Source organism: Myodes glareolus, chromosome 25, assembly GCF_982192425.1.
Source record: "Myodes glareolus chromosome 25, mMyoGla1.1, whole genome shotgun sequence".
NCBI lineage: Eukaryota > Metazoa > Chordata > Mammalia > Rodentia > Cricetidae > Myodes > Myodes glareolus.
In genome coordinates, this window is record NC_142050.1 from 34,889,533 (window position 1) to 34,906,181 (window position 16,649).

At 41.0% G+C, this 16,649-nt stretch overlaps 1 protein-coding gene across 6 annotated transcripts in view; it reads right to left on the minus strand.

Annotated features, from left to right (window-relative positions):
• The window catches only part of Dgki (diacylglycerol kinase iota), a 455,950-nt gene that overhangs the window by 148,411 nt on the left and 290,890 nt on the right, over positions 1-16,649 (minus strand). For 5 of the 6 annotated variants that reach the window (XM_085683755.2, XM_085683753.2, XM_085683756.2 and 2 more), the window contains one exon: positions 12,623-12,685. The exons of the other annotated variant lie outside the window; for it this stretch is intronic. In XM_085683755.2, the coding sequence (XP_085539881.1) occupies positions 12,623-12,685 (63 nt within the window). The remainder of the gene's footprint in view (positions 1-12,622; positions 12,686-16,649) is intronic. 6 annotated transcript variants of the gene reach the window in all.

Consider the following 16,649-nt stretch of genomic DNA (forward strand, 5'->3'; position numbering starts at 1 on the left):
AAACAAATCCATGAACCATGGTTCCTGGTTACTAAAAAATGTCTTAGGGTTCGAGGATAAAGTGCTGGCTTGAGGTACTTTTACAAGCCCTGAGATAGCAGGGGGTGTTTCTTTGTTGTTCATACTGAAGGGAGAACCGTGGGGACAAGGAGTTTGGGGGAGGGAGCCAGCGAGACATAATGTGACTCACAAACCATCAGGATGACTGCAGCTCTCCTGCGCTCAAGAAGTCAGACATTTTCTGTGTCAGGATTCAATGTCTGCTTAACAACAAAGATCTCACACTTATTTGCTGTCTAGAAAGTGTCATGTCGGTTTACAATCCCAGACTGCTTTATTATCCTGGTAAATCGCATTCACAGCTGACAAATTGAGTTCCCTTTGTTGGAGAGGAGCATTGGAGGGGGAATGCTAGGATTTGCACAGTTTTAAAAATGTCATTTCACAGAAGAAAATGTGTGGCCTTTCAGACGTGACAGGAAGAGGGCTGGGATTAAATTTACAAATACAGGCATGGACACCCCGCTTCCAACCTCTCAGAGTCCTCGGGTGAACTAAACAGTGCCAAATGAATGAATGTACCAGGCAAAATAAATATAAAATAAGTTGCAACACTTATTTTGTATATAATGCAATGGGAAAAAAAATCAAGAACTAAAGTTTGTTTGTTTATGAACAAAAATAGTCCTTCAAAGCAATAAAAGTCCTTGTCAAGAAACATGAAGCAATAACAGAGCAAAAATCAATGCAACTATTGCTATGTGTGTTCCTCCCGAGGGTATAGTGTGGCCATGACAGAAGTAGCTAGAGGTTGGTTAAGGGCACTGGCTTTGGAAGAGACCATAGGACTCCGGGCTCCTTGGCCCTTCATGTTAGGTTAAGTGACCTCTCTTTAACTCTCACATATGTGACTGCCGCTGCCACCTGCAGGAAGGAATGCAGTCCAGACAAGCCCCTGAAGCCCATGCCATGCTGTCTCAACAGTTAGCCTCCAAAGCTGTGACCTAAAAATAAAAAAACCAAAAATCTTTTCTTTAAACAGCAACCCTGTCCTGAAATTTTGCTCTAATAATAAGAGAGTGATTTGCACAGATATCCTTTCAGTCCGTTGGGTCCGGAAAGCTTGGAATGTGTGCACAACGGTGCATGTTCCTATTGAAATGGGACACTGACAATCAGGTGTTGGACTTGCTTTCCTGGGAAAGAAACTTGATGGGAGAACAGTCCTTGCTTTATTCTAGAGGAAGGAAACAAAAAACAGCATTGGCCAGATGTGATGACTGTCAGTCTTCAGTGTCCATTTGACTGACTTCAGAATCACCCAAGAGACACTCAAAAGCCGGGTGTATCTGCGAAGGTGATTCCAGAAGGACTGAGAAAGCAAGATCTACCCTGACGTGGGTGGCAACAGCTCATGAGCCAGGGTCAAATTTCAATAGGAGGTGGGAAAGAAGGAAGTCAGATGACCTCTGGATTTCTTCTTTTTGTTTCCAATCTGCCCAGATGTGAGCAAACAGCCTAACGCTCCTCCAACCACACCTTGACAGGTGTTCTAGACACCATGCCTTCCTCCTCGTCATGCTAGGTTCTGCCCTCATCTCTGAACCAGAGCAAACCTTGCCTTTGTTAAGCTGCTTCCTGCCAGGCATTTGGTTAAAGCAATGAGAAAGGTAACCGACAAAATCAACAAAATTTAAATATTACATAAGAAACGGTTTTCTTAAATGGTTTAACAGTACATTATATTTTATGTATGCTTAGAATTTATTTATTCACTTATGTATTATTGGGTTTGTGATCATGATGTATGTTCCAGCACGTGTGCCACAGCACGTGTGTGGAAGTTAGAGAACAATTTTATGCCTTATGTGGGCTCCAGGAAGTGGACTCAGGTTGTCAGGCAGGCACAGCAGGGAGTGTCTGGAGCCACGGGGCCTTCTCACTGACCCACACAGTATTTCGTAAACAGACTCAGAAAATTTAAAAATAATCCAGCTATCAAAGAAACTTCTAGACATTTACTTTACTTTACTAGGAGGGAACCAATGTTTTCTCTCCTTTGTACTAGAGCAAAGGGGGAAGCGTGGCTCTTTTGTTCTCTAATGCAGTAAACATGGTTATAACGTCTACAAATTTCTTTCCTGGGTGGAGAAACCATTTATAAATAAATCTGCTGTTCATGAAGCTGATCAGAACAAACCCTTCCCTTTCCGTTTACAGTCAGGAAGCCATTTCATGGTTGTTTCATTACAACGGTGCCTTAGGAGGTCATATCTGAACTAAATTCAAAGAATCTCTTACTCACTCGCTCTATTTTGTAGAAAATGAATCTGGAGACAGGCCAGCAACTTCACTCTGAACCCACGTAATGGACTCTGAAAATATACTGACATAAATAGGAATTCTCTTTCATCTCCTTTTATACCTTCTAATAAAAATTATTTTCAAGAATTAAGTGATGAGTGCATGTCAGTCCTCAACCTGCCAGAGACACACAAAGGAAAATAAATAAAATCCAAGTCCAATGTATTTAATATGATGCTTCTACAAGTCAAGTCATGCCCCACCCCTATTGATGCATAAAACCATCCCAAGTGTCTCAGAATATGACTTGTAATATGCAGAGAATAGGTATTTTAAGGGAAAATTAAGTTCAAATAAGATCATAATGGCAGAATCAAGCACATCAAAGCATTTTCTTTATAAAAGGAAGGAATCTGGTAGCCATGCACAGAAGACCCATGAAGTCCTGTGGAGAAGACAGCTGTCTCTAAGTCTAGGAGACAGGGAGCCTCACCCTGACTCAGTGGTCCAGCCTCCCAAGGCCTGAGAAAACACAATTCTGTGGCTGCTCAGCCTGTGGTGAGCACTCCTTTGTTAAGAAAACCCAAGAAAATTCTTACAGGTGTCAACCCGAATGCAGTGAGTGCCTAGTCATTTGGTTCAATCCCATAGTTAGTTATACATACATACATACATACATATATGTATTAATTATATATATTTACACACACACATATATGTTTATATATATATTGACCAACAGTTACTACCCCAAGTTTCACAAAGGCCCCAAATCCCTGCTAACTCCACACATCCCTGTTGTGGCTCTTCAGGCCCCAATTTCCACTTCTCCTGACAGAATATATGATATGCAAAAAAAATTGAAATCATGACTTCATGTTCTCTGAGCCTTTTACTGTTTTTAAGGCTAGACTTTTATGTTTGTTTTCCTTTCTTTACAGTACGGAGAAATCAAACAATTTCTCTTGTACATGCTAGCTAAACACTCCCTCACTGAACTACATCTCCCATTCCTCAATTATTTTATATTTTAAAAACTATTTTTTGTTAGGGCCAGCAAGATGGCCCAGTGAGGGGAAAGGGCACTTGCTAATAAACCTGACCCCCTGGGCTCAGTTCATGGCCTCACATTGTGAAAGGAGAAAATGAATTTCCATAATGCCCTCTGACTGCCAAACATGTGTGATTGCACATGTGCACAATAACCCTCAAAATTAACAGATAATGCAAAAAAATTCGCTAAAAATACATATAAATTATTCTCATTCCTTTTCTGTTACTTAAAAATTATACATAAGAGCATGCACAATTCAGAAACACTTCCAAGGACTCTCTCTTATCCTAAAGCTGACTTTGACAACAGTCCCTTATGCCCAGGGAAAAACCAGCCCCAAATATTGACCTTACTCTTGAAATAAACTTCTACTATATACAAAGTGCTGAGTCTAAAGATTGTTCATCCACCTGCATAGATATGAATAATTCACCTATAAATATAAATTTTAAAAGCAATGTGATTTAATTTTCAACATCCAGGGAGTCCTTAATGCATTGGGCCTTTACATAAGTGCACTGGATCCTGAGCCCTGTACTGACCTCTGCCTTAGGACAACATAGAAGCCAACCCTTATTGCAGGAAGAAGTGTGCATGGTCCTTCCAGGTAAGCCTAATGTTGACCCTCACTATAGGAGAAAGTATGCATGGCCCTTCTGGCTAAGTCTGATGCTGGCCCTCACCTTAGGAGGAAGCATGGCCCTCCCTGCTAGGCCTATGCTGACTGAGCATAGTCACTAGTCCGTCTAAGAGTCTCCAAATTCTTCAGCTCTCCTAGAATTTAACTGGGTATCTCTCTAAACCTCTTCTTATAACAACACTTGGATCCTCAACTTCAAAGAGTCAAACATTGAAAATGTGTAAAACCAAATCCTTAGTAACTCACATCTGCTTTTTTTGTTCTTTTAAAAGCTTATTTGGTATAATTTGATTAAAATATGTAACTCATACACATATACACTTTGGAAATGGCCAGATCTGGTATTGATGATAGAGTTCAATGACATAGGCATTATCCTCAAAGCAGAAAGGCCTGTGTTTTAACCCTAACTTTAAGGACTTACAGTATATTAGAAAGCAAGCTTCCTACCATATTTTTTAAACTTTTTTATTGATTTTTATTGAATTATACATTTTTTTCTCGGCTCCCTTCTCTTTCTCTTCCCTCCACTTCTACCCTCTCCCATGGTTCCCATGCTCCCAATTTACTCAGGAGATCTTGTCTTTTTCTACTTCCCATGTAGATTAGATCTATGTATGTCTCTCTTAGGGTCCTCATTGTTGTCTAAGTTCTCTGGGATTATGAATTTTAGGCTTGTTTTCTTTGTTTTATGTCTAAAAGCCACTTAAGAGTGAGTACATAAGATGTTTGTCTTTCTGGGTCTGAGTTACCACACTAAATATGATGTTTTCTAGATTCATCCATTTGCCTGCAAATCTCAAGATGTCACTTTTTTCTGCTGTGTAGTATTCCATTGTGTAAAAGAACCACATTTTCCTTATCCTTTCTTTGGTCAAAAGGCATTTATGTTGTTTCCAGGTTCTGGCTATGACAAACAATGCTGCTATGAACATAGGTGAGCACATATTCTTGTGGCACAATTGAGCATCCTTTGGATATATACCCAAAAGTGCTATTGCTGGGTCTTGAGGAAGGTTGTTTCATAATCTTCTGAGAAATTGTCACACTGATATCCAAAGGGTCTGTACCAGTTTGCACTCTCACCACACATCTATGAACACTTGATTTCTGACAAACAAGCAAAAAATATAAAATGGAAAAAAAGAAAGCATATTCAACAACTGGTGCTGGCATATCTGGATATCAACATATAGAAGAATAAAAACAGACCCATATCTATCACTATGCACAAAACTCAAGTCCAAAGAGATCAAAGACCTCAACAAAAATTCAATCACACTGAACCTCATAGAAGAGAAAGTGGGAAGCACATTTGAACACATTGGCACCGGAGACCCCTTCCTAAATATAACTCCAGCAGCACAGACACTGAGAGAAACAATTAATAAATAGGACCTCCTGAAACTGAGAAGCTTCTATAAAGCAAAGAACACGGTCAATAAGACAAAATGACAGTCTACAGAATGGGAAAAGATCTTAGACCGAGGTCTGGTCTCCAAAATATACAAAGAACTCAAGAAACTGGTCATTCAAAGAACAAATAATCCAGTAAAAACAAAAGTTGGGGGTACAGACCTAAACGGAGAACACTCAACGGAGTTCTCAAACGGAGAACTCTCTAAAATGGCAGAAAGACACTTAAGGAAATGTTCAACATCCTTAGTCATCAGAGAAATGCAAATCAAAATAACTCTGAGATTCCATCTTACACCTGTAAGAATGGCCAAAATCAAAAACATTGATGACAACTTATGCTAGAGAGCATGTGGGGTAAAGAGAACACTCCTGCATTGCTGATGGGAGTGCAAGCTGGTGTAGCCCCTTTGGATGTCAGTATGACTGGTGATTTCTCAGAAAATTAGGAAACAACCTGCCTCAGGACCCAGGTTCTTACCATTCCTTTTCCATTTTCTCATCTATGAAAAAGACATGACAGTAATTAGCAACGCAATGCGGTCACCAAGGTGCTAAGCTGGTCACAATACAATGTTTAATGCCATGTAAGTACATATCACCTTTCTGGCCAACTATGAAACCCACATGGGTTCTTGCAAACAGCCCAATCAAGCTTTAACTACATTTTCCAGTACAATGCAGAACCTAACCTCCTGCCCAGTACCCAGAACCAAAAACGACCCTGCAGTCCCATGACCGATCTTCTTGATGTCTCCTTTTGGGGCCGATTTCTAATGAAATTTAGAGTCACACTGATGTGGGATTCCCCTCTGTATGCTGTGAATACCATTGGTTAATAAAGAAACTGTCTTGGGCCTGTGCAGGGAGTAGAGGTAGGCAGGGAAAACTAAACTGAATGCTGGAAGAAAGAAGGAGTAGGGAAAAGCCATGGAGCTGCTGTTGAGACAGACATGCTGAAACTTTGCTGGTAGGCCATGACCTCATGGCAATACACCACTAATTAGATTAATGGAGATGGGTTAAATTCAGATGTAAGAGTTAGCCAGAAATATGCTAAAATTATTGGCCAAACAGTATCACAAATAATATAGTTTCTGTGTGATTATTTCACACAGAACCAACAAGTAACCTCCCACAACATCACGCCTTAGATTTACCATAACAGAACTTCAGGGTTGATGGAAACCTCAAGGATCAAAAACATTTTTTAAGTTGTTTTAAAAACAAAATACGAAAGGATAATGAGCCCATGATCCAAGTCATACAGACAAAGGCAGGCATATCCAAATGCTTAAATCAGAAGCTTCTTGCTGTGGTGGAGGAGAAGATACTTCAGCCAGAGACCTGTGCTCTGCCCTTGCTTCCCCTGTCCTTATGTCATGACACCTCCCTGAGCAGAATGAAGCTGGGACAGAGGGAAGGAGCTCCAGGCAAAACTTGCATGACATAAAGACCCAAGAAGACTGTTATTTGAGTTGCAGCCTGGACATTGGTTTGGAAGCAGCCCGAGAGAAAGCCAGAGTTCTCCTTACTTGCTTTTCCCTCAAAATTTCCCATTTAGCATGTCTATCACATGAACTAGCAGGGAAGAGTGGTAGAGGAAAAGAAAAGAAATCAAAAAACTGTGGACAGTGGTGTGAAGTGACTAACCAGGTAACAGAAAATGTGGGCATCTGGGGAGAGTCTGGAAAGAAAACCTGGGAACAGGCAAAGTCTGGTAGATTCTTTTGGTCAAAGGTACAGCGGGCGAATAGCTTTGCTTTCCAGAGAGTGCGAAGCTACCCCTGTCTCACTGACCCTGCAATCAAGTTTCTTTCGATTCTATAAACAGAACAATTTCTCACCTGATCTTTTAAAACAGGAACCAGTTGGCTCCTTTTACCTCTGTAGGAGTAACATAGGCTCACTAAAATTATAAGGCAAAGCATTTATATTACTACTCTTCAGAGGTAAATGCACAAAGACATGATAAAAGTAACAATTATGAACAAACAACCTGACCACAGTTGGGGTGCCTAGATCTTTTAGTAGCCTCAAAACTGGTTTGGGGAGCTGGATAATATGATACAAAATTTTAAAATCCACCAATATGAATCTGGACATTTTCTATCTCAGACCCTTCTAGAAGTGAGTGCCATTCACCCTTAGGTTATCATTAAAGTTTGTGCATTTTCTACCAAGAAGCTGATATGTGGAATTCAAACCACTTCCGAGGGAGAGCCCATCCTTCTACACTAGAAGCGAATTTCACAGTTTACAGACCTGCGTGTCTGCAAACTGTGAAACTTGCTTCTCGTGTAGAACAGTATTCTTGATACTGTCCTGGGTGAAGCTAGAGAGTTTAGCAAAAGAAGAAACAGAAAAAGTGTCTTGCAGGACGTGTATCTTCCAATTCCAAGTCTTATTTTCTAATTAGAGGGTCAGGATTGCATAAACGAGACAAACAGATGTGGTATGATATACCACACAAGGTTAAGGAAATGCCAGGAAAGCTTTGATGTGACTAGCTAAAGAAGACAATTATGCTATTTTCTAATGAGTTGCAGAGACTGGTGTAGCTCCACCACCAGAGGCACACAGACATGTAACCACAGATGGGTGGTCTGTCTGCTTCAGGCATGGGGGATGGCAAGTTCTCGGTTCTGCATCTGCAGCTTTTCAGCTATGGGACTCTTCATTCTAACCCAAAACAGAACCTTAACAAAAAAAATGGCATTGTGACAACATTTCACCTTCTCTCTGTCAAACTCTTGACTTTTGCGATGAAAATCAATTTACTTTTACCCTTTACCAAGGAGCCTTCATTTATCAAACTCAATTTGCAAAGCTGAGTCATATTCAGCCTGTGGTCAGATATGACAAGTTACCCTGTCCCTCTGGATCTGTGTCTAACCCTACATTCCCTAAGGCAAAAAGCAAGTTAGCATCAGGCAGATCCTGTTTGCGTCTAGGTCGTAACTCTGGACAGTGTATTACACGTAACGTATGTCCGTGGTAGTTAGAATGCCCTGGCATCGGCAGAGATGCTTTGCTGTCATGAGCTGTGACATGCGCTGTGTAGCTGAAGTGGGCAGTAAGGAAAGACATGGGACAATGGACCTGTGCCTGGAGACTTGGGATGGTGGCCCAGGTGATCTTATGGATGGAGGGCTCTACACAGTGCTTCCTCCCTAGCTAAGTAAAGCAATAAAGCAGCCCTAAGGGAATTTTGGAAAGTGAGAACTAGCAACAGACTGGGGAAGGAGGCAGAAGGCAGACTCTCTTCCCCCACCAGTGAGCTCCATCACTGTCCCCCTCTTGCAGACTGCAGCTGGACTCCGGCAGCATCCAACCTGAGAGTGGATGTCAGGTACAGGCAGGGAAGGTGCTGGGAGAAAGCCTGGTCTGCCTCGAGTTCAAGAAAGGGACCCCTTACAGTGCCAAATCACTGAAAAAAAATCTTTCATTTTTTTTCCCCTTCATTTATTCACAGTTCGGAGTTGGGTCCTTTCGCTGCACTGGTGGCTACCATGACAAAGGCCTTGAGGTAGCTAAGAGTACTAACGATAAGAACAGGATTTCCTTTCTGATTGCAGCAACTGTGATGCCCAGAGGATGCCACCAAACCTCATAGCTTCTCTTTCTCTTTCGGTCACAGCACTAGGCACAAACACATATCTTGAAGCTTTAATTTTCTGGTTGAAGGACTAAGAGAGGAATGCCTGTCCAAAGAAAGGAGCTCAGAAAATGACTTCATAAAGGTTTCTGAGCACGTCACTCAAGGGTCTTGTGCCAGGGTGCACTTATGTGAACGCCATCTTAAGTATCAAGCCATCGACTTGAAGAAGCTAAAAGCTAGACCTGGGTCCCATACTGGTGACTTGGTATGGACATGACGACCAATGGAAGAACACCAATAAATATTTTCGAAGCCTGCAGGAAATCAGAATTTGTAGCTTAAACTTCACCAAGCCACCTGCTTACTAAGGAAAAAAAACAAAAACAAAACAAAGAAGGAAACTCAGGTTCTTCAAGGTGCCAGAACAAGGTTAAACAAAATTAACTCAATATGAGTAGAAGGGAGGAATTAAAATGGGCAAGACTCAACCAAATTTCAAATAGGAAAACATCCGCAAAAGGGAATGTAACCAACAGACAATTTGAGAGGGTAGGGATAAAATAGAACTCTGCCAAGACTGACTGATACATTGAATTACAAACACCACAAATGAAAGAGAACTCTCTCTACAGACTCCACAGAAATAAGAGATAAGGAAATTCTTTTCACAATTCCATACATATTAATTGCCAACATAAGGGAAATGGACAAAGCCTTTGAAAAATAAAACGACTATGAAAAATTCACCCAGGAAAGATAAACAACCTGAATAGCCCTAGAGCTTCTAAGATAATTGTATCTACTGCTTAAAGGATTATTACTTTTTTATTTCCTGTGTGTAAATATTTGTCTGCATGCATGGACGCATACCGTGTACTTGCCTGATGCTCAGGGAGGCTAGAAGAGACTTTCAGATCCACTGGATCTGTGACCTGTTGAACTCCCATCTCTCTCTCTCTCTCTCTCTTTCTTTCTCTCTCTCTCTCTCTCTCTCTCTCTCTCTCTCTCTCTCTCTTTCCCTCTGTGTGTTTGTGTGTGTGTGTGTATTTTGTGTGTCCAGCTCCTTAAATCTACAATTTAAAGATTGAAAGAAAAATCCTGATTGCCAAATGATCTCACTTACTGGCAAATTCTAACAAATAAATGATGGAATCTTTTGCAAATACCTTGCTAGAAAACGCTTCAAAAAAGAAATTTACAGCTGGTGCTGGGGAAATGGTTCAGCAGTTCAAAGTGCTGGCTGCTTCCTTGAGGACCTGGGATGGAGTCCTAGAACCTACATGGAAGCTCACAACCATCTGTAATTCCAGCTTCAGGGGATTGATCATCCCTTTCTGGACTCAGGTGACACCAGGCATTCATGTGGTGAAGAGATATTCATGCAAGCAAATATACACACATAAAATAAATTAAAATTAACTTAACAGTGAAAAAGGAATGATTTCCTAAAATCAAGAGCAAAGCAAGGGTGCCCATTCTTATTTAATATCGTACTACACCCCCTAGCTGATACAACAATGCAAAAGAAACATAGGTATACAGATTGGAATAAAATAAGCCAAGCTATTCCAATTGCTAAACCGGAGGATGCCAGGTCTGCATTGTCACAGAAGCAACACCGTTAACAGGCTGAGAATGTCTGGGCTTCACAAATGACGTGGGCAGACGAGGCTAAGCCACCGCTGGTTCATGATGTAAAGGCACAAAATGAATGGCTTTGCTTGGGATTCTCTCCCTGTCCTTGTTCTAAATGTCAGATTTTACCACCTGGTTTCTATATTCCACCAAAATGCCCTAAGTTTTGTTGCTCAAACACTCCCATCTGTTTTTCAAAGCTGAAATATCTATATGCTGTAATAGTAAGACACAGATATGAAATATTCTCATATTAATGCTACAGTTTTAAAATAGCCACACCTACTTTCTGCTCTACCTGTGGAAAAAACACCATTTATGTCACCGTAGCAACTCACTCCTGGAGTACAAAATAAAAGCCCCACTTAAGATTCATGGCTACAATGTCAAAACAACTCTGCTGGGGATAGGAATTCACACACTCACATCCATCTCTGTTGTGGGCATTCTCATTTCTTTGATCTAAAGAAGGTACCCCTCAGAGAGTGATCAGAAGACTGGCAGCCAATTATTTTCAAGACACATTTACTGAGGAGCCTACAGAATTTTACCCTGCAAATGTCAGCAGATTGGACATGAAATACCATTACCCTGTTGGGTTTTGATTGCTCAATTGTAGTTAGCGCTACATACAAGTACTAAGTGGTTATGTTGATCACTAACTAGATCCTGCAATATAAAACAGTGCCTGGAACTCAGCCAGGGAAAAAAGAAATGCTCCTCAGTTACATACACAGTTCTAAGAAATGGGAATCTCTTTAAGATGAGACAAGATCAGGTAACTAAGCTTTGGGAAGTACTTTGCTACAGCACTGCCAGACTTCAGACGTCACACGGCTCCTCATACACACATATGTTCCTAATCATTAACCCCACCAAACAGCTGTGGCTTGGTTTCCCAAAGCTCTGGGAACAGGTCTGGAACACAAAGATTCATAAGGCAATATTGCCAATCATCTCAATTAGGCCAAGTCTACTGTGGGATAGACACACATTGACAGATCAGGTAAGGAGAACCAAGTTAAATTTTACAAAGTCTAACAGATTCATCAACCGTGAACTCCAGTGAGGTATGAACGACTCTGATAGCAAGAGTCAAGGAAGAATTCTTTGAAAAGGTGATCACCACACTGGGTCTTGAGAAATACACAGACTCCAGACAGGCAGAAGGCAACATGAGTTTGCAAGTTTGATTGCCTGAGTTTTAGTCTCTGTCTGTGACTTATTAGTGTGATCGTGGACATGTATGTAGAGGAGAGCGTGCTATTACACATACATAGTATTATCTTAACAATAAATTACTTAGCACATACGAAGACCTAGCATAGTACTTGAAGCATAATAAACAGTAGGTCACAAATATTATATGGGGCAAGGAAGAAAGACAAACCATCATTTAGCACCAAAAATACTAAAGTAAAATCCTAAAACTAATAGTTCCATTTTGTTTATTCAGTTTTACCAGAAAATACCCTGGAGTATACCGAGCATAAACCTCTAAATATGCATAACAATAAATTTCTGCTAACTCAGTTGACAGCTCAGGGTCACTGATTATTGTATAACAGCTGTGGGTTTTTTGGCACAAAAATAAGCTCCACACACAATGTTAGGGCCACGAGTACTTCCTTAGATACAACTGTAATGAGATATGCTAACTGTCCTACCAAACTCAGAAAAATAGTGATGCTTAGCATAGACTGTTATACCAACCCACACAACCACGGGCCCAGAAGCATGTCATAAAAAGACGAAAAGGCAAATGTATAGTGGGTGGGGGCATACGAAGCACAAAGAGCTCTGCCGCTCCGGCTCCATTTCCCGTAAAAAGAGGGGTCTGAAAGCATCTGTGATCGGGTGGGCCCCTCAGACGAGCAGCAGACCTGTGGAGGAAAAGGATGTCGCAGGTGACCTACCCCCGAGGAGGAGACGTTGGGGAAAGAGTGTCAAAAGAGAATGGCACTGTACTCACATGGTAAAGGAGCCGGGGGGAGCAGACACTCGCCGCAGGTCCGCAGCTTGCGCCTGATGGATGCTAGAGGCAGCAGGGAATGAGCAGCGAAGACAGAGTCAGCAGGACAGCGTGGACAAACAAGGAACAAGCCGGGGAAAAAAAGAGAGACATACAAAGTTTAAACAGAAATTAAATGAGCGCATCACCAACAGCGATGAAAGAAAAGTAAATATGTAAATAATAAATAAAAAGAAACCAAGCCAGCCATGGAAATAATCCAGAGAAGCCGGTGATAGCAATGAAGCCAACAGGACACACGGAAGCAGCTAGTTCCAGGCAAGCCACGAACTGGAGCACAGGGCCAAGGCTGGGGGGTGGGCTGTGGGCACAGGACCTTGGCTCCAGGACATTCAGGACAACTCAAGAACAAAGGTACAGGCTTCTGCATCAGAATGGGAAACCAGCACCACCGACTCCTGCTTGAGGAGGCAAGTTAGTTTCATCCTCGGACCTTGCCTTTGAAATCCATCAGAGAGCCATCTTGAAAATAGGGGTTCAACTACCTTGAGCTTTTTTTTTAGCTAAACAGCAGAGACCTTCTGAAAACTCCAGCAATCCTTTAAAATAAAATCCCATTTCCATCCCTTAGGTGCCTTAATTTCACCCATAGTCTATGTACAAAAGTGAAACCATAAACATAAACCATACACATCTCTCCTTTCTTTATTCTCTTGTGATGGGAGAGCTCACAAATGCTATTGGAAAGTAGGCATTGCACAGTTTAACAAGCTGAACCCCCAAACTCACTCTCATTTCTGTATTGTCATCTTCTTTCCCTCTCTTGTTTAAATTTCTCTAAGTGCTGAGCAACAGCCCCCCCCCACGATCCTCCATCTAATGGGTACATACACTCTCTCAGAAGGTCACCCATGAGTTTATGTCAGTGTTCGATCCACATTATCTTCAAAGACTCTCTGTTAAAACCAACAATATGCCTCAGTAGCCAAGGATGATGGAACCTGATTGCCCAATTCAAAATTAGCTAACTAGAACTCTTGCCTTTGTGCAAAACGACCATCTTTCACAATTGCTAGTGAAGTTAGGGTAACAGCTGAAGGACCTCCCTTAGGCACCAGTTACTTTAAGCTTCTGACCTCCTTCAATGGTGCTTCATAATACAGAACATAACTGAAATGTATTTGACTGACATATTGCCAGGGTATTAGTAAAAGAAACCTAGAAAAAATCTCTGACATTTTGTGGAGAAAATATTTACTGTGACTCCATAGTCTGTGTAGATTCAAATGTTACAATAAAGTATGCTCCCTTGCCAACATGGGGTTAGTGAACACATTTTATTTTGTATATACTAATAAAGTTAGCATTATTTTCTGGAAAGTATTTTTCCTCTCATAATAAATATGGACATAGTGGTATTATGAAGGCCTACTATTTAGCTGTCTCTCATGGAGACTCCTTCCGTTTGTCCATGTAACTACATCTAAATGATTCAATATTTGTCCTACACTTGTAACAAGACATCCTCAGAACACATTCTATATTACCTCTGTAGTCGTGAGATTTTAGATAGCTGTTAGCTTGTAATAGTTTCATAGAAATGTAGCAGAAATCAAAGTACTAATGGAGTTCATGTGTGCATCATTGCTTCAAGATGTGTTCATGTCTCAGTGATGATGACAGGTACCAGGCATGCTGAGAGGAAAAGCCGAGGGCCTCCCCCACAGAGCAGAGAGAAGCCAATGGATGATGGATGCACTATATTGACAGATGATGTGATGGGAACATCTCCAAGAGGTACAGCCAACTGCTAGAATTAGCTAGAGGATGGTACTTGGTGGAAGTGATGCGCAAGTTGGATTTCGCACTGTGAGCAGGACTGGCAGATGAGAGGAGGAAGGGGCCACTGTGAGAAGAAAACTCAGGGGCAAAATAATGATGATTATGAAGAAAGGCAATAGCTGTCTGGGACAAGGAGAACAGGATGGAGATGGCAAAGACCAAAAACTGTTGTGAAGGTAAGGAACATGGGATTTCCACTTTTTGGAGACGATTCTAATTGATGGAGAGGAACAACCATCTTTCTGAAAAAGGGAAGCAGAGTGAGCCAGAAAATTAATCAGTAGTGAGAGCATATTAGTAGTTCCCTAGTGTAAGAAGGGAAGGTGTGCATTAAAGATGTGAGTGATGGACTGAAGGTGGGTTTCAAGGAACGTGCTAGCTAACCTGCTAAGTGTAGAGGAGTGGAGGTGAGTGAGATGCCTCCCAGGGACCAGAGACATGATGAATGAGCACATGGGTGAAGAAGAGATGCATGTGGATTAGGAGGAGGAGGAGGAAATGCACAGGCCGTAGAGTTAAGAGTCTGGTTCTTCTTGTGTAATCTAAGGTGGCCACAAAACCTCTTAAGGAAAACACTGTCAATAACAGTGTTTGAGGACTCGTCTTCAGTTTGGGAAAAGAGTCAAGGCTGAAGTCACAGATCTAAGATTCAATGTCCTAAAGAGAGAGCAGATGTGTGAGACACACCAGCATTCAAGGAAGAAGAAGCAGTTATTCAGGGAACATAAGTATTAAAATAGCAAGTGTTCCCAGGTAAAATGAATGAAAGCCCAGTTCCTTAGATGAACCAAGTAGTTACTGTCCCTTCATTGGGAGCACAGACACCCATGCATATATGCACACATTTGCACATATACACATATGCACACACACACACACACACACACACACTGGCCTTGAGATAAAAATTTATGACACTGTAAACCAGTTGTCTGCCTCTTCTAGTAAGAAAAATATATTTTTCTTATTAGAAAATTAGAAAGCAAATTAAGCAAATGAAACAGTTTCAGTTTATAAAAAAAAAGAAAGAAAGAAAAAGAGGGAGAAAGGAAGGAAGGAGAAGAAAGCAAGGAAGGAAAGAGAAACAAAGTAGGCAAGAAAAAAGGGAGGCAGAGAAATAAAGAAGTAACATGTTTTTAAATACCTCTTCTGTCATATAATGGTGGACAAGACAGAGAGAAGTTCAAAGGCACAGAAGGTTAAAGAAAAAGTCCTAACATCAAGGTTGACTTTAAACTTGAAACTCTACTTGGAAATACAGAGGAAGAAGTTAGATCTTAAAAAAACAGAGAGAAAGAACTGTTTTATAATGAAGTAGAAATTAACTATAGAGATGAAAAAGGATTAAGAAGAGAGAAAGCCAGGCTTAGTGAAAGGTATGACATGATAACCAGGTTTATTCCTTTTTCTTTGAAAAAGTATTATCAGTATTGAGTTCCTTAAAATACAGTGTTGAATAATAGTTTTATATATAGTGATAAAATATCTCTTATTTTCCAAGTTTTAGTTATTTTCTTTTGAAAAATAGATAGTGTGCTCTGACTCCCATTGCATACAGTCTCCTGTGTGACATGGGGGAGTTACAATGGGAACACTACCCCAAGTAGGAAGTGTCAGCATCTTTTTAGATGAGGCTGCTCTTGGTCACCTGTACAATCAACTGCAAGAAGTGTCACATGTCACACATGCCATGAGGACAAAACAAAACACTCGTGTGTATTTATTTTGCACATAAACAAAGCCACATGACCTCTGATCAACAGGATTACCTAGAGAAGTAAAATTCTTTCTTGACAGAAGTGTTAAAGTTGTTTGAAACTGAACACTTGAAAACAGTTTCACGCCTAAGAAGGTCATGAGACCATACCCTTCACTTCAGCGATAGCAAACCACTGAGCTTTATTCGATCTTTTCCATAGGTGACCTACAAGTAGCCTAGGCACCTCGGCCACTGCACAAATCCAGAGGTAGCTTTCCATTCCTTAGTTCTGAGGTTTCTGCCAAACCGAGTGTCATGGTTTGACTACCATTTCTAGAAGACATATGGAGACCCATGTACAATCACTGACATCTTGTCTTTCTTTAGCATATAAACTCAACAATTACGTCTTCAACCTAGAAGAAGGAAAAGGCAGCAAGGACGGAAAGCATCAGCAATGCGCCAAGAGGTTTTGCCAGCTGCAAA